The 18,946-nt window shown below is 40.8% G+C and overlaps 2 protein-coding genes across 4 annotated transcripts in view; both read left to right on the plus strand.

The window, feature by feature from the left end:
- Positions 1-330: 330 nt before the first annotated feature.
- LOC130187160 (cytosolic 5'-nucleotidase 1A-like) lies at positions 331-6,046 on the plus strand. The gene is made up of 6 exons (XM_056404523.1): positions 331-571; positions 717-884; positions 2,250-2,379; positions 2,566-2,688; positions 3,877-4,061; positions 4,522-6,046. The coding sequence occupies exons 1-6, from the start codon at positions 458-460 to the stop codon at positions 4,885-4,887; spliced, it is 1,086 nt and encodes a 361-aa protein (XP_056260498.1). The 5' UTR covers positions 331-457; the 3' UTR covers positions 4,888-6,046.
- Positions 6,047-6,695: 649 nt separating this feature from the next.
- si:dkey-174m14.3 (uncharacterized protein LOC563117 homolog) overlaps positions 6,696-18,946 on the plus strand; it is a 37,839-nt gene continuing 25,588 nt past the window's right edge. Inside the window, exon 1 of one of the 3 annotated variants that reach the window (XM_056405297.1) lies at positions 6,696-6,790. Coding sequence is in view for 1 of the 3 variants with exons in the window: in XM_056405290.1 (XP_056261265.1) it covers positions 15,896-16,201 (306 nt within the window). In the remaining 2 variants the exon portion in view is untranslated. Of the gene's footprint in view, positions 6,791-15,449; positions 16,202-18,946 lie in introns of those variants that run through there. The other 2 variants (XM_056405290.1, XM_056405294.1) reach the window with 2 other exon arrangements.

Raw genomic sequence — 18,946 nt, forward strand, 5'->3', positions numbered from 1 at the left:
GGCTCTATGCAGGCTAGTCAAGATCTTCCACATCAAACTGAATAAACCACTTGTTTATGCAGAGGGTACTGTCGAGTAGAAACAGTAACTGTACAGTAACAGAAACTGGCCTTACCCAGAATGTTGCCACAAAGTTGGAAGCACAGTATTTTTCTAAAATATCACTGCACGCTGTAGCATTAAGATTTAGCATCAAGCATTAAGCTAAAAGTACATAAAAGAGCCCAAATCCAAAATTACACAATGTACGGGGTGTCCACATACTTATGGCCACCTTAACTCTCGCCCACTCAACCAACCAACAGAGTAAAGTGATGCCAAGACATGCTTACGTCAGTGCTGGAAGACACGCCCACCTGGCTTTCCCTTACTACATTTCCGCAAAGTTTTTAATCTTCCGCTGCTTCACCTTGTTAGTAGATTTTTTAGGTTTCAGGAAACACAGGAAATTATAAAAATGAGTGAAATTAAACCAAACGACGCAGTTGCAAATGATGACAGCGGAGAGGAGAAAGACTGGGCTGCGGCCAAAGCTTTCTTTGACAACCTCAAAACAAAAGTACCGAGACCTGTAAGTATTTTTTTTTTTTTGCTCAACAGGTTACTGCACTAAGCTCTTGTGTAGCTGTAGATAGCTCGTTGCTAAGCTTTGGAGGCTTCAGGTCTTGCATTGCACGCTTGAAGTTTTATTTTCCACTTTTCCTTCCACTCCACAGCCCAAACCCCAGTTCGCTGTCACCATCGCCGTCTCCTCTCGCACTCTCTTCAACATGGTGGCAGAGAGGAAGATCTTTGAGGAAGAAGGAGTGGAGAAGTACGTGGCTCATCAGGTGGAGCATGAAAGCGAGCCCCTGAAACCAGGAGCTGCTTTCCCCTTCGTCAAGGTAAAGTAATCCTGAGCCCCGGAAGTGTCGACCTTTGCAGGGCGTGGTCCCTGAAGTGCACCTAGTCGAATCATTTTAAAGCACGTTGTTGACATAGTCCATACCAGGATCAAGTTTTTCTGTCTTGCAACCTAAAGCCATGTTACACCTATAGTAGCACACCCCAGTCAGTCATGTAACAGCAAGTATTTATCTTTAGGCACTGACAGATCCACTACACTTAGTGAATCATTACTTTTAAATAAATATGGCTGTCCACTTATCAAAGACACACTTTCTCTCCTAATTGGCTGACCGGTCATATCATCCATCTCTGCCATCATGGAGGCTCCTCACTGAGGATATTTCTCATTTAAAGACAAACTATTCCAGACTTCCCCCTCCTGTACAGTGTCAGGTGCCTTCAAACCTGGGTATTGTCACCCTGGAATAAAGAAACATCACAGGAAACGTGATTGCACCCTGTTACTGTAAAATCATCTTGTATTCATAGGCTGTTATGCAACTACTCAGTGACAGGAGCTCTGTTGCAGACCTGCTACGACGGGCCTGATTTCTCCAAACCTGCCTGGATGTAAAGTATAAACTGACTGTGGACTAACTCACTGGAGCATGTTAATTATTTCAATTGCACCATAGCCAAAAAACAATGGTGCAATTTTCAAGCCCACTATGAAGAGTTTTTGTGGAAACTTGAGGATCAGAGGTGTTCATTCAATTTCTATGAATGACTACATTTTTTTGCTGCATTTAAAATGTGCTTACTTTTGCCTTTAGAGATTTTGAAAATATAGAAGTTGTAAGTTCTTAACATTGTGGATATATTTTGTTTACTCATACGCAATATTTAAATGGGAATAAGTGAGTTAAGTAAGTTATGTCATTGGGGACAATGATGTATTTTGATCCATGATTTAACCCTGTTAGCAGTCTGCAAGTATTTTTTTTTTTTTTTTCCGTTGTCAGATATTTAACCTACTGCATGTAGACCAGGAACTTAAGTTAAGAAAGGGTTGATGTTTTAGTGTCACAGCATGGTGAAATACAGATTGTGAAACCTTGTTTCAGCCAGAGTACAGGTCTTCAGCACTGAGTTATTGTAATGTTTTGACATGAAAGTGAAGATAATAATCATTTAACATCATGTAGTATATAGAGTGTTTTGCCAAATATGTTAATCACCTATATCCGATATCGCAGCAGTTATTGGGAATGTACTATGTATTGATTTTCCATTATTGAGCAAATGCACTGGGCAGTTCAAGTGATTAAAATGTTGCAGTGTTTGTGTTGTAACCGGATGTTGAACACTCTGACACAATACCCTGGTTTCTGGTGTGAATCTCTCTCTGTCTTCTCACACAGGCGTTGATGAACGTCAACTCTCGACTGAGGGAGCTCTACCCAGACAGCGAGGAGCTGTTTGACATCGTCTTAATGACTAACAACCATGCCCAAGTCGGAGTGCGCCTCATAAACAGCATTAATCACCATGGTACGCTGTGCCCTAAACCAAACATTGCTGATTACCAGTGGCGGCTCGCCCGCTGCAGCAACAGGCTTAATCAAGAACAGCACTCAGTCTACTAATTACGCACTACAAAACAAGAAGAGCTGTTGTAGGATAATTAGAATGGGATTTCTTTCTTCACATATCTGCTACTTGCTTTCATTCTTTCAGAGTTGACCATAGAGAGATTCTGTATGACGGGAGGGAAAAGTCCCATAGGTTACCTGAAGGCCTACATGACGAACCTTTACCTCTCCAAGGACTCAGAGAAGGTCACAGAGGCCATAGAGGAAGGTGAGTAGATTACAATCAATCATGACACTGTTTTGTGTCATAAAGTGCAACACAACATCAGCCTCTCTCAGCAGCCTTCAGATGTTTCTTGCACTTCACTAATATTTACACACTAGCATGTTGACTTTGTGTGTTACTCATTTTCACTGTTGAGAGAAATCTGGATGCCACACTGTGCAGCAAGAAGGAACTGGTTGAAGACAAGTTGTGATTTATGGCTCCCTGTCATCTAAATACACACAAAAAAAACAGATAAGAAGCATAAAGACTCAAATTATTACAAATCTTAAATCATGAATTTATCAATATTGAGAAAAAAGTCAGTTATTCAGCAAAAATTCTGTTTCATATTTCATTGTAAACTGAATGTATTTGGGTTGATAATGAAAATGATTAATAGTCGCAATCCTACTTATATGTTCAATTATAAAATTCCCTTTTACCCATCTCAGAATGAGAGGTGTCCATGTCCCGGTCCACAGCTGCCCTCATACAGTGTATGTGATGCATGCTAACAGCTGCCTGGAGCATGCCATGTTTTCAAATGAGACTGCATCTGACCTGTGCAAGGACAGACTTCAGACCAGGCTGTAAATCGCCTGCATATTTGTTTATAACACATTTTTAGTGACAGTCTATCATCGCAGGAGATGTGTGACATTCTGACCAACAAATCTATAAAAATGTAATTTCACACAAGGAAACCATATAGACAAAGACAGAGAGAGAGAGAGTGTGTGTGTGTGTGTGTGTGTGTGGGTCATTATGTTTCTCATCCATGCTGCCATTTGAGCTGTTTTCTCATGGATACCACCATCTAATGGCTCCAGATTTATTTATAATGAGACAGAATGGGCTTGAAATAATGGGTCTTATGAAATATTTTTGCTCAGACCACAACAAGTTTACAGTTTCTATTGAGCCTTTCATTCTTACCAAGCATCAGCAATGTGTAGAATTTAGTAACTAAGTCTCAGACAAAGAAGACACAGTGTCGTCTTTTGAGTGGGAAAATTAAAAAAAATATTTTCTTTAATGGTTTGGAAGCTGTGAGACTGCATCAGCTAATCTCCTCTTGGTATACAGATGTATAGGAGATACAAATCTATTGTCCTGGTTGCAAAATCCTAACTAGTGAAGTGACAGTTGATAAAGCTGTTTAGTACATATTCATCTCCTCTCCATCAGGAATTGCCGCAGCCACAATGTTTATGCCGAGCACAGAGACTCAGTTGAGCGACACTCAGCTGAGAGTGGCGTTTGACGGCGACGCCGTCCTCTTCTCAGACGAGTCAGAGATCATCGTGAAGAAACACGGCCTGGACACTTTCTTTGAGCATGAGAAGCAGTATGAGAACAAACCTCTCGCTCAGGTAACCTATGTTTGTTTTTTATGTACTTTAACATCACGTGGACCTCATGGAGGGAGACACTTTGTACAGAATATACTGTATATCTTCACAAAAATCAAACTGATACATCAGCCTGATATTGACCACAATTTAATAATAATTCAATAACAAGGCAGTTGTGTTATTCAGTGCTGATTTTCCTCTCTAATTGTAGATACATTGAAACATTTTTTTCATAATTCACATAAAAACTTAGTGTAGAGTTTCCTCATTCTGGGTTTCAGTAGAAAGTTACATTGTGCCACTACGGCTTTAATAAGAATTGGTATTCTTTTATACGAGGGAACAGATTGCAAGGGGCTTTCTGGTGGTTCCGTTCTCCAGTGGTTATCCTTAACTACAATAAACATTGCTCAGCAGTTCATGTTCCTTATTGCCTGTGTTGAAAACTTTTAACTTGATTTTTTTTTGGCTCTTCCAGGGACCCTTAAAGTGCTTCCTGGAGGCTCTGGGGAAGCTCCAGAGAAAATTCTACACCAAGAACGAGCGTTTGAACTGTCCCATCCGAACCTACCTGGTCACAGCCCGCAGTGCTGCCAGCTCGGGGGCTCGTGTCCTGAAGACCCTCCGCAGCTGGGGCCTGGAGATCGACGAGGCTCTGTTCCTGGCGGGCGCTCCAAAAGGGCCCCTGCTGCAGAAAATTAGGCCGCACATCTACTTCGACGACCAGATGTTCCACATTGAGGGGGCCAAGGAGATGGGAACCATATCTGCACACGTCCCCTATGGGATCGGACAGAAGTACCACAAGGGGAAACTCATCGAGCAGCCCACCAAAAAGGAATAACTTCACATAGCAGTTAAAATATTAACTTTGCACTGTTTTCACCTGCGTAAGAAGAGAGTTACTCCAGATTTAAAATTGTATGCAGGAAAATGATCTGTTATAAAAATAACAGCAATTTTTTGAGGATTGAGGTAATGAATTGGTGACGCAGTCTACAAGGTTTCCTAATTTGGGAGGTTTTATAAAGTGTTTTTTTATGATGGGTATTATTGATGAGTGGAGGAATGTATTTTCAAAGCAAGAGTTACACTAGGTGCCATACACTATTTCACTAAATGCTGTTTTGGAAGAGAAGCACCAGATGTATTACCTGGCAGTGCTTTTTAACCATGCTATATCTGTACCTTTTTTAAAAGAATAACCATTTCTCTCATTTACATTTGAGTTTATGTTGGTTTTTTTTTTATACCACAAACACGTTTATTTTATTTATCTTGGTTCTTGGCCGTTGGTTCTTGGCATATATAACCAGGATGGGAGAATATATCTGCTGTAGTAGTTGTTTTTTTTTCCTGCATTCGATCTTTTATTATCAGCAGCCAGTTTGAGGGTAAATTTGTCCAGCCAAACTTTTCCAACATTTTTGGTGTCTGGATGTAATCTTGCACATTTAATGGGACTCGTTACCATATGGGCTTTATGTATAAAAGGGACCTTTATCAGGGTAGAGGCTTGCAAGGAAAACTGAAGCCGTCTGTCTTAGTTAGTGTCTCTGGTGTTGGTGCACACACTCTATAGAAAATGTCTACTTTTTATTTTTCCTCAAACTTTCACAGTCATGTTCTGTGAGTTGTTTACACTTTTAAACTGTATCTGTATATCAGGAAGTGCACTGTAACTACACTTTGCTATCATGTTATGCTTTTCTTTATAGGAGTGACTACATAATATATGTTTGTAGATTCTTTGTGTCTTTCATATTACAAAAATAGCTTGAAAACTAGGAATAACTAAATGTCGTCTTGGAGTTAAACAGTTACACTCATTTGTAAATTTTAATATTAAGACTGGTAATATTTCTAGATTGATCATACTCATGTTGTGGTAACAAGGTAACATGATTTTTGTACTACTTCAGCTTTATACGATCAGATTTCTCTGTAAGTGTTTGGAGCACAGAGTTTGTAGAAGACAAATAAAGGAATGTGGAGGAACCTCATTTGCTTGTCTTTGTCAGTGGTGGATAGTAAATAATTTGTAAGTTGAGGTACTTGTACATAGTGTATCCATTTTATACTTCTCTACATTTGAGAAGGAAGTAGTGCATTTTTATTCCACTACATTAACACTGGATTATGAATGAAAAAAACAAACATAATGAGCTTATAAAGTACAATGCATTGTTAAACATGAAGTGGTTTCCAGACTCCGTGTGTTGTGATGCCATACAAAAAGCAATATCCAGTTGGGCCCATTGTTATGTTAGCACCTCTCTGAACATCTCAGATTGTTTCATTAAAATTGTTCTATTCAAGACCAAAGACCAATATCATCCAATTTTTATTAACCAGTATTTCATTAAAAAAAAATTCTTATCCCAAGTTTGGGAATCATTGGACTGAACTATTAAACTTGATCTAAAGCAGTTCAAACTTCATCTTGACCATCTAACAGGATGATTGCCCCGGGACCTTCCCAAAGTAGGTGGGTCTTTCATATATCATATTTCACATATTCATATATCATACTTGCGTAATCGTGAATGTAACAATATATTTCTTAATAATATAATCTTATACTACGATTTCAGAGACCCCTAAAGTGGACCATACTATTTCCTTACGTTGACGTTACTCGAACGTCTCATCTGCCTGCCTCGTTCCCAAAAGTGGCTAGCGTCTGCAAATGTCTACACCTGGGCGGCCCACAAACAAATTGAGAAATTGAGACACTGTTGGTAAATGTAAGTAGCAGTAGCTAACTATCTAACTTGTTAAATATACTTCACTTTCTTACCTTCCGAATTTCTGTTTGTGTCACGTATCTACGGAGGGATGCTAATGTTAGCTAGTTTCTAACTTTTGCCTTAAGTTACAGTTTAGCTAATGCTAGCTAGCTGATAGCGCGCCCTTGTTGGTAATGTTGGCTTGGCATTTCATTACCAATGTATAATGTCATGTACCTATATTATATTTAATTTTAACAAACACAAGTTGTCAGATCATGAGCAGTGAGATAATGGAGGATTAGTTGTTGTCGAGATACATTTCGACATCAATATAAGTCCTTTATTAGTACCATCGTGGGGGAATTTGCAGTTACAGCAGCAAAAATAAAACTGCAAAATGTCAAGAGCGAATACTAAAATTTATCAATTTATCTAGTAATAATAATATAGTATCTACAAATCATATTTAAATATGGCAAAAATAGCAGCACTGAAAGGATATTGCTCTGTAGGTGTGTGTTAATTATTGCACATGGTGAGTTTGTTAGTTTTTGGTGTGTGGTCTACTTAGTGCAGTATTTGCTATACAGTCTGACATCAGCAGGAAGGTAAAACCTGCTGTATTACTCCTTCACACAGGGAGGGTGCAACAGCCACTGGCTGAAGGAGCTGCTTAGTGCTGTCAGAGGGTGGGAGATGATCACCAAAACGAATGAAAGCTTAGCCCATTACCTCCACTGGGTCAGGGGGCATCCCAGGATAGAGCTGGCCTTCATAATCAGGGTGTTCAGTCTTGTCCTGTCAGCAGTGGAGACGCTACTGCCCCGGCAGACCACAGCATAGAAAACGGCTGATCACAGTTATAAAAGGTCCTCAGGAGTGCGCCCTGCACACCAAAAAACCTCAGTGTCCATAGCAGATTACTGTATTGTAAAGTGCATCAGTGTTGTCAGTCCAGTCCAGTTCATTATTCAGGTGAACTCCAAGGTACTTGTACGAGTCCATGATCTCAGTGTTCATTCCCTGAATGTTCACTGGTTTGAGAGGATAGTGTTTGCGGTTGTGCTGATCTGGAGGCCGCTCCGCTTACAGTTTATTATTTCATTTTAATTATCTTTACTTATAATTAAGTATCATTGGATTGATTTATTGGTACTTTTACTAAAGTAAAGGATCTGGGTAATTTTTCCCACCACTTGTCTTTGTACATGTCAGCAGTAGATGGTGCTATTTAGATGTAATTTTACACCGTGGTGCTATAGCTGCACCTTTACAGTCCTACACCTCGGAGATGAGTCACTTACTTGTAAGCTTTAACCTGTTGAAGTCATGAAGTCGGGTGTCTTTTAGCAAATCTGTCCTTTTTTTAACCCTCCATGTTCCTCAGTGTGTCTCCAGCCTCAGCTGATGGAGAGCACCTCTCATTTTATATGTATAGGATGAAAGAAGCCACAAGGGGGAGCTCTTGCTCAACTAGATTGGGATTAAACAGAAGGGCAAAATAAAAAACAAAGAATCCCCTCCTTTTGTGTGTAAGTTTCTTAAAGTATATAACAACAATAAAAAGGGTGAAACAACACTTGAAAATATCATTTAGGTTAAGTGATGTATAGAAATAATAATAAAAAGAGGAACCTCAAAATGACAAAAAACAGTTTTATCTTACAAAGTGTACAATGCTTTGAGACATATTTTCTCTGTTTGTTATAACTGAGCTCCCACGCGGCCCAATTTTCCAGGTACGAAAATATCACTGCAAAGCACAGCAAGAAAAACAAAATGCAAATCACTCTCCTCAGTGAACTAACATTAGGCCTAATTGGAAGTTAATGAGGTATCCTGCGGTTCCAGATATATTAAAAATATCTGAGGTTTATCCTTCTGGACTAAAATAACACCTAATATGAGGTTCAGAAATGTTCAAGTATTTTTATGTTTTATGCACGCTGAGAGTGGTAGAGGACATGTTCAGATGCTTTATTTTAAAGAATACATGCTGTAAAATATTCCATTACAAGTAAAAGTGCTGCATTCAAAATCCTAGTAGTAGGAGACGTAGACGTCGTAGCATTAAATGGAAATATTCAAATAAAAGTACATCAAAACTGTATTGGAGTAAATATATTTACTTATGTTCTACCACTGCTCCACATCCCCTGATTTTTTACATTTTCAAACTTGCAGACTTCAGCCACAACCGACAAAGTAAAAGAAATATATATATATATACGTAAAGCATACTACACAAAGTAAAAGTGCTCAATGCAGAGAACTGTTCTGTATTAGATATCATATTGTATGGTTATAATACTGTTGTATTAATATGAGTAGCATTAAATGTTGTATCTGGTGAAAATGGTGCTATAATTTTACAATTTTATACACTGTTGCATCTTGATTAGTCAATTAATCGATTAGTTGATCAGCAGAAAATTAATCTTCTCACATGTGAGGATTTGATGCTGTTCTTTGTCACACATGATAGTAAACTAGTAGATAGTAGAATATATTTGTTTTTTTGGACTGTTTGTCAGACAAAATAACATTTAATGCAGCACCACAGGCTCTGATGAAGCTTAATGGCCATTTTTTGTTATTTTCTGATGATTTTGGCCAGGAAAAGAAAATCAGCACATTAATGAAAATAATTGTTAGTTGCAGGCCTATAGTGACATGCACAATATTTAATGTATTGCAGCAGAAATATAAAAGTGGCATAAAATGGATATACTTAAGTAAAGTACCTTAACTTTGGCTTGAAGTACTGCACTTGACTACATTTTCTTAGTTACACCACAGTAGACTGTTCATTTATTAAACACAGCTTTTTAGTGATCGTCTTATGTTCTTGATCCTATTTCAGCAACAGGCAGCTTTACCAATTTGGTCACCATGGTAATGACTCTGAATATTGTTCCCTCACTAGAAAATATGAGGATGAGAAGATTGTGAGGTTTAAAAGTCAACGCTCAAGGGGGTCCGGATTTATTTTAATTTTATAATAATTTTCTACAGTTGAGTTATTCGTCTCATCAGTGGATCGTCTTTGCAGCAAGGCACAGTTTTGTCAGGCAGCAGAGTGTGTTCGTGTTTGTGTGCATCCCTGAGAGCTGGGACCCAACCGGCTGTTGCCATGGATACTCGGTGCTGACACCACAAGAACTGTGTAGGCTTGTTGAAGATATAATTAATAACAAAGGATTAGAGGCAAAGGTAGCATGGGGCTCAGTATGAGAAACCTCATCACACAGTTACTATAATTGGCATCCTTTCTTTGTGTGTGTGTGTGTGTGTGTGTGTGTGTGTGTGTGTGTGTGTGTGTGTGTGTGTGTGTGTGTGAGGACGCCACAAGAAAAGTTACCAAAAAAATAACAGTGGAAACGGTACTCTCAGACTGCTGCTGCATTTATCTTCTTGACAAGCAATTTGCTCTAAATATGTTTTCTTGGTTGGTGGCCAGAAACTTGTAGGTAGATGTTTTCTGAAAGTAATTTATTTTGACCAGCATCACCTTGGTGGTTGCCTTCATGCCTACATAGTGAATATCTGGGGAAACATAATTAGATAATTGATATTCCTTTAAAATGACATGAACACAAAAGCTTTGTCTAATGTTTACATGGAGTACAGACCAAAAACATGTTGTTTTTAGCCACGACTGATCACTTTTGAATGGACTGCCATTAAATCAGGTGCAGATATTAATGACTTGTTTTCATCCAGGGCCATCTTCAAGCTCATATGGTTAACAAGGTAAATATACCTGCCAGACATCAGTATGTTAGCATTGTCATTGTGAGTGGATTAGCACTGAGTTTATCTTTACAGATTATGCTCATATTTAAAATTAAATGATGTGTTACTGGACTGGTATAATGCTTGAAGAGAAAGAAGCATCCAACACTATGTTACATAATCTGGAATAATGGTTATGAATTGTTCTAGATGTTAATAAATAATGGCATTTGAACAGAAAGTAGTCCAAAAGTAAACAAAAGCAGTCAGAATATACTGTTCCTTACTAATTGAAATTAAAGCTGCATGTCAACCCATGATTATATTTTCTTATATTGTCTGCAGTATTGGGACTACACTTTCCACAAACCACAGAGAATTTACTCCCCCTGTGGCTCTGTGTTCAGTTTCTCTCGGTGAAGTTTGAGTCTCTGCAGGTGGCGCTCATTTCTTCGACTGTTCGACCGTGAAGTCTGTCAACGCTCGTGATAACAACTCAGTGAATCTGCTGCACGATGCTACAGTCGCCATTTGCTGTGTGACTGAGTTGGTGGCGCACACACACACAGTGATGTGACAGGCTCTGTTGACAAAAAACTGTGGTATGATAATGACATGTATTGAGGTCAGCTGGTCCCCCTCCCCAGTAGCACATCCTTATAGAAATCAGGGTATATCCACTCCATACCCACAGTAATTAAAGCTATAGTTTGTAAATCTATAGTGCTCATATGAATGGAGTATGTTTACATTCCTGAAGTGTTTGATCCAGCACAAAGCTTTCGGTGAATGATTTCTAAAGATTAAACTCTGGACTTTTTTGTCGGTTCTAACACGGTTCCTGTTGGAAACAGATGCTCATCACCCTTGTGGTATGCATTATGTGCTTCTATAATTGCTGTCTGACTGATGTTGTTGCAGACCTAACTGCGTTTTCTGCAGGGATCCCAGGAAACCTATCCCTGCATCGCCCTTATTCAATTTAGCCCATTCTCATTTGATTGCACAGTGTGATTCTCTGAAAGCGACCCCACAGGTCCCGAGGCATTGACAAGTGTCTCTGCATGAGATGGATTACTGATGCCTCATCGACATGCTGTTTCCTCATCTTGGCTTTTCACAAGAGCACCTGTTTGCCATTATTGACAGGCTTAGCTAAGATACAAGACACAGTTAGTGAGCTCTACACCCGAACATCCAATATGCAGACCTAAAGATGGGAACAGTTTAAGTGATTCTCTGGAAATGCTTCCAACAGTCAAATCAATCGCTGCTTTGCCTGTTGCTTTGAAAGACGAGCAGGAGAGGGAGGCAGCGATCTTCCTGACATCATGTTGCTTTAAGTTTTAGGTCGGGCTTCCTGTTGCTCTCATATAAGCTATTAATTCACTGACACATTTTATCAGTTTGTAAGGTAAAAACATTAAATGGTGCAGAGTGAAAATAGAAGATTACTTTTTCTTCCAGCGTTTTAGATTTATCTGGCCTGTGTGAAAGGGGATTGGCTGCTCTTTGTCACTGTCATCTCTAATATATGTTGCTTGCTGTTTTTTGCTGTAATTCAGCCACAAGTTAAACTGTCTTTCATCATTTTGAGAAGCATAACACTGACCTCCTGTCCAGCAAGTGTTTAGCATGAGGCAGTGTGGACAGATGGGAGAGCAGCCTCTGATCTGATGAAAAGGGCAGGCCGAGTAGAGACAAAAAAAAAAAACCACTGCCATAGTAACAACTGAGCGGCACAAGGCCATACTTCTTCATGGCTGGAGCTGACCAGCCGTGGCATTTAGTCTGCTGTGCAGGCTTAGTAAAGGATGCAGAGCGTGGCCCCTGCAGAGGCTGAGCCCAGCCAGCCAGCAAGGGAAAGCAGTGTGCAACCACTGAGCAAGCAAGCATCACCAATTATCTCCACCTCTGCGCATGTAGCAGGAATCCATTTCAGCACCATTACCTCTGGGCAGCCATGGGCTGACAGTCTCTCCCATCAGGACGATAGTTCTAAATTGGCTCCCACCCCTCTACACTTCCTGAGATTGAAAAGAGATTATTAAAGACATTCATCATAGAAGAGGCCTGAGCCTGTCTGGAAAGTCTGAAAATGGTGAGAAACGACGGCACAATGGAGAGGGCCTGAAGGAAGAGGAAAAAGGAGGATGGAGTAGAGAGAAAATGATGTAGAGATAGGTCTGTGTGCTGAAGGCTTGGTGCTCCTCCCTGGTACCAGACAGGGTGGTCCCCTGGGTTTCTTGTGAGCCGGTTGGGCTGTAGCAGCAGGCAGGCAGGATGTGGGGCCGAAGTCTGGAGGAACGCATGCACAGCAGGCCACCCAGTCATGGCTAAAACCCCACATATTGGATGCAGTGCTAATGATATCCCTGGAGACCGAAACAATCTGGCTCCTGCATGACAAGATGCACTGTGCAGTGTATTATCTGTGTGTGATCCAGGATGATTTCTTGGGGAAAGACTGTACAAGTATCACAAGTTTAAGGTCTGCTCTGTGGTCTAATGCTCAGACTGGAAATTGGATCATAATGTCTTGAAATATTAAACGTCTTCTGGTTTAGAAGTCTTTGCAGCCAAGAATACAACTTTAGTCTTTTGCAGGAAAGACATTGTTTCAGACAGCACACGCCTAAAGAAGACCAGTAGTTGAAATGCTAGATGTTGCACTGTGTGGATTCCCCCCTCATGCATATTTTAGGATATAGAGCTGAGCCTACATTTTCAGTTCAGATTTCGTACAAGCATTCATTTTAAACTTATGCTGTGAATTATGGTTTCACTTTGAGGAGATGCCACCAGCTTGGCTTGGCATGTGTCATTTAATTTCTGTCAAACTGCTGCCACTCACTTGCCAATCCTGATCTCTTACACCCCTCCCATGCACTGACTAACAGAGGTGTTATCGATGCAGTTATGTAACCACCTGAATATTGATGAACATTAGAGCTAGAGTATGCCCATATGAATTCACCGTTCAAAATGTGAAAGGTTGTCTTCACTCTTCAGATTGCTTGCGTATCAGAAGATGATTAAATTTAGAATTAGAAGACATAGTAGCAGCACGTAATGTGAAACTGTGCATTTAACAGCAGTCACGACCAATTGGGTTAAGTTAGGAAAACTACAAATTTAGGCTAGGCATAGAGTAGAAAAAGGAAAAGAAATATCTCTATAATACTGTATCGAAGAAAAATACTTTAACTTAACTTTTGGATTTCTTTGCATCCAAATTCCTTCCCATTCAAAGTAAGAATGTCATTTAAAGGAATAGTTTGAAATTTTGGAAAATACACTTGCTCGTTGAGGGTTACATTGAGACGATCAATGCCAAGTATGGACCACTTTCAGTCTCTATAATATTGATACTGATGATTCTTTAACGGAATAATTTGGGAATAATGCTAATCATCTGTTTTTTGCAGTAAGTATGTAGTTGGAGCCAGGAGGCAGTTGGCTTATTTTAGCATAAAGACTGAAAGGGAAGGCTCCAACGGCTCCATCAGTTCAAAAATATGCCTAACAGCACCTCTTAAGCTGACTAACATGTTGCACAAACAGAAAAGGAAAATAAGTTTTTGGTTTTACGGATAGTTGTAATATGCCCTGGCCTTCTAGGAAGTCACCACATCTGGCTTTTGTTTGTGAAAGAAATAGCAAACACATTCCCTGTGAAACCACAAAGTGACAGATTTTTTTAATTTACAAGAGAGCCAAGCTAGCTTGTTTTCCTCTGCTTCAAGTCTTAATCTAAAATAAGATAACTACCTCCTGGGTTCAGCTCTGTACTCAATACGCAGACTTGAGAGTGGTATCAGTTTTCTCATATAACACTTTGTAAGAAAGCAAATACATCTATTTAAGGATGTTTCTGATATTATAGAAATTAAAACTTTGTAAATGTACAGTGTGTTGTAAAACAAATTTTAGCTAGAGTAAAGTGCATTAATTTAATATTAGAAAGTTTCTTTCCATTTCCTACATACAGCACATCTTAGAGTCTTTTCATAAGCGTCACTCTTTTGTTAATGAGAGATATTGATGAGATTACTGTAATCCATTAGTCAACAAGCTCGTCCATTAGTCCGTGAGTCTGTGTGTCAGCTGCCATGTGCTCTGTTGGATCAATGCTCTTCTACGACCACTGACCTGGAAAAAGCTGAAAAAGCTTTGCATGCTCTGCTATCAATAGACAGTCTAATTAAGAGCAGCACCCTCGGAGTAAGCTCTGCTCAGCTAGCAGACACTTGCTAGGATTGTATGAAAATTCCCTCTCATTAAAGCCAAACCTGAAGCTTCTGCAGATTAACAGCAGAGCGCTCTGATTTTGGCCTCAGACTATATTATCATGAGAAGATATTATGATGTTTGTTGGCAAATATTAAAAAACAGTGATTGTTTTGTTATACTGACCTACAGTTATGAGACATCTCCATAATTCTCTGCATGAAATTTTAAGTCATGGATGTCCTTGCCTGTCAGAGCAGGGGGTTATTCTGGCCCTGAAGGAGGCCATCTGTTCAGCCTGGAGTGAAAAGTATTGGACCTCTTCTAGGTCAGGCTTGCACAATAATGAGACAGGATTGGGGTAGAACTCTTTAAAATCAGAGCTTTCCACTGGACCATGCATCATCTGCCAATTGCAACAATTAGAGAGAGAGCACATCCATGCAGACAGGACTCAAACCAATGGAACGGACGAGCAGCACAGCCTGTTTCTTCTCCACGAGTGACACAACCAAGCAGGTCAAGCTATCACAGAGATACCGGGCCCCCTCTGCAGCCCTCTGCCCCATGTTTAATGGCGATCAGGTCTGGCTGGAGGAGCTGATTGGCCTTTCGTCTAACCAGTCGTCCCCCAGCAGCCCAGGAGGCAGCAGGAGCAGCAGTGAAGGCACCAGCAGCCTGTACAGCTGGAGCTCGGGAGTGACCTGCCTCCTGCACAGCTCGATCAAGAAACAGAGCCAGGAAGCTTTTCAAAGTCGACTCAGAGAGGAGAGGAGGTGGGGGGAGCTTGCAGCATGTCCTTCCAGAAGGCCTCATGACAGAGTTCATCCACAGGCAGAGCAGGGAGGAGGCAATAATCATAACACACTGCACGCATGGCCAGAGAGAGGTGGGCTGTGTCAGGGGAGGGGCTCATCCCGGACCCACACCAGCGCTAAAAGTGTAAAATTCCAGTGGCTGCTGGAGGAAAAGATTGAAGCCAAACTGAAGTTTTCACAGTTCTTGGATGAGGTGACATCCAACGTGTTTGACCCAAACAGCCTGCAGGCTTTTGGGAGGCCAGTCTCGCCCTCCAGCTCCACCACCACAAACCCAGATCAGACTGAAGAAAAGATCCAAGTGGTGACTCAGTGGAGCCCCAGGCTGTCCCGCTCAATGGCCCAGCAGCAGGGCTCTTTATTCGAGCAGAAGAAGCCCCAAAAAAAGCCGACTCCCCCTGACCTGACACAGAAAACGTATCTGGAGACGGACATTGACGCTGTGAGGGCCGATGACGAGCAGCAGGATCAGGAGATAAAGGCAGATACATCGGCACAGCTGGATCTAGACGAGAAAAACGTGATTCCACCTCCTCCGCAGTTCTGTCAAGGGTTTGAGATGAAGAGTCCCTTTCTGGAGTTTTATTGTGACTTCCCCAGATACCCCTACAGATCTGCCTCTCTGCCCAGGGGCATCAACATGGTGAGTGATGAAAGCTGTCCCAGTCTTTTATCAAAGCCAGGCCTCTGAACATATGTTATGATTGGATCAGTTTTTTTTTTTTCTCACAAAGTTTGAAGTGATGTCTGAATATATTAAGTCTTTGGGTGATTTGAGTGAGCTGTTCTTGATTTTTCAAGGGTCTTTCTGATGCACTATTAAGAGCGTGAAGAAGTGCAGGGGAAAAGGATGAAGATTTTTATGTTGTGTAATGCAGTCTATGGGTTTTTGTTTTACTTAAGATTTTAACAGCAATTCACAGGAAATGCATGCAGCACTAAAGAAAATAGAAAACATGAAAGAACAGGGAATTATGCAATATTCATTGTCAGTATTAGCTTAATGATTATCCTACATTTTAGCATTTTTTAGACTAGCATTAACACATTTCTGGCCACTTGGGGGCAGCAAAAATAAGCTGTAAACACGACATTGACATAGCATCACTTTATGAAGTTATAGCAAACTTATTAGCAAACAGTTGCTTATTTACACATCCAGGAGACACAGAGCAACATTATTTTTCATTTGGAGTCATGTTTCTGGACAGCTGGCCCTTGTAAGTCTAATATTCACTCTTTATTTTTTAGCTCTGTCTGTGTTCTCTGCTAACTATCTGGCTGTTTAGGTGCTAAATGCTCCACCACAGTCCCCAGCTAGTGGCTAATTTTGTCTCTCTGCTGTTTGGTGCTGAACAGTGAGGTTTGTTTTTAGAGTTTTTTTTTTTTTTTTGTAATAACAGCTGTCTGCTGCATCCAAAAATGATACTGATGAGAGCAGTGAACAGAAACAGTACAGTTGTGGGCCAAAACGATGAGCAGGAAGATGCTAAAAAAGAGTAATTAGAATTCTTTTATAATTCTCTTTAGGTTTGTCAAGACAAGCAATTCCTTTCACATAAATAGTCATTTTTCTAATAATTAAGTTAATATTGTTATAGGTGTTCTAACAGTTTATTCGTTTTTGCTGGGATACAGAAAAAGTCTCAAAATACAGAAATTTCAAAGGTTAAAAAAAAAAAAAAAGCTGATCCACACAGGCGTGCTACCACTCAGCTGATCCACAGGTTCAGATGGATGATGTGAGTCTGAGCAGGAGCGCTGCTTCATGCTGACCAGTGAACAGTTTTTATTTTTTCTTGGGTGTGCTCATTAGCATTCTGCCCATCAGCAGCTCCTCCACACAAACAATCTCAACTGAACAATGCAGTCATTTACTGAGTCGGCCCACTCACCAGCATTTATTGTCTGACATCCATTATTTACTCAGCTTGAGACGTAACCTTGCTAAAATGTCTGTGGATGCAGAAAACCTGTTTAAACAACTGTTTTCTGCAGGAATAGCAACTGGTGGTTTCCCCAGACTCACAGCATCAGTGTGCATGTAACAGGAGGAGAGGCTTGAAGGCTCAATTTGCAGTTACTGCATCAAAAGTGAGCGTATTTGCAATCACAGCATGACATTTTATCTCAGTGATAGTTAATACATTTGGCTGTGGCTAAAATTTACTGTATTTCAACTTCTAGAAATCATAAAATCATATTATTTTGCGTTCCCTGGACAACGTGAAGCATCTCCGAAGTACTGATTCCACTGTCAGAGTTTGATTTGCAGTCTGTCAACGTTTCCCCACAAACCCAAAACACACCTGACAAATCTCCGAAAATCGGAACCACTGCCATTAAATAATAAAGGAGAAGATCACATTGCCTTAATTTATTGTCTGATTAAAATTCAGCCTTTGCCGTCACCTTAGCAACTGCTTGAAAAAAGGTGGGTGGTGTGGGGGCTGCGAGGAAGGCATGTGAGCCTGTTGGTGTTCATCGCAGTGTAGTGTGTGTGTGTGTGTGTGTGTGTGTGTGTGTGTGTGTGTGTGTGTGTGTGTGTGTGGTGTGTGTGTGTGTGTGTGTGTGTGTGTGTGTCTCTCTGCAAAGTTTCATCTCCTCACACAAGTCCTTGCAGTAACGAAACATTCTTCACAGGCACACGACCTTCATGCTGTGCACTCGCTGAAGACGCAAACTCAATTCGTGGAGCATCTCTCCGGCTTAAAAACGTATTTTCGTTGATATTCTAACCAGGTTTTGTTTCCCACTGACCCTGGAGATCAAATAATCTGTTCGCAACCGTCGCTTCCTTCATTAACTACACCAGTGAACACGCTCCATTTCCCGCCTTTTAGAACTACAGATGTTTAAACCTACTTCACCAAATCACGGACCATGATAACAGAGCAGCGCGGATGCCACACTCGATCGGGCCTGCACCCTAAACCTGAATGAAGATGAGGATTCTGTGAGAATATTCTTAAGGTGATGCATAATTCATTGCCTTCAGAAAAAGGGCCAGCAACAAACGTATTCTCCCTAACAGCCTGAGACTTGAGATGTAAGATTCAACAGATTGAACCACCTGTTCCCCCTCACCTTCCCCCCATCTCCCCTTTCTTTCTCGGTCTCTCTCCACATCTCCCCCTTTACTCTCTCTCTCTCTCTCCCTCTCTCTCTTCCTCTGTCTTTGCTCCCTCTCTCCGATTCAGCACCTCGACAGGGATATTGAGTTGCTGCCAGTATCCCTCATGGGGGGGGCTTGCCATGTATCTGCAGTCTGGCTGCAATGGAGGTTTCCGCTCTCCCTCCACACTCCCTCCTTCTTCTTTCCTCTCACACCCCCCCCCCCCATCTCACCCTCTCCTCTCACACTCTTGGTATGATATGATTGTTCTCT

This window comes from Seriola aureovittata, chromosome 19 (assembly GCF_021018895.1).
Source record: "Seriola aureovittata isolate HTS-2021-v1 ecotype China chromosome 19, ASM2101889v1, whole genome shotgun sequence".
NCBI lineage: Eukaryota > Metazoa > Chordata > Actinopteri > Carangiformes > Carangidae > Seriola > Seriola aureovittata.

Excerpts from the sequence above, each read along its gene's own strand:
- LOC130187160 (XM_056404523.1), top strand. The coding sequence starts at position 458 with ATGAGTGAAATTAAACCAAACGACGCAGTTGCAAATGATGACAGCGGA. Across the intron at positions 885-2,249 it reads CTGCTTTCCCCTTCGTCAAG|GCGTTGATGAACGTCAACTC; the intron begins GTAAAGTAATCC and ends CTTCTCACACAG. Across the intron at positions 2,689-3,876 it reads CACAGAGGCCATAGAGGAAG|GAATTGCCGCAGCCACAATG; the intron begins GTGAGTAGATTA and ends CCTCTCCATCAG.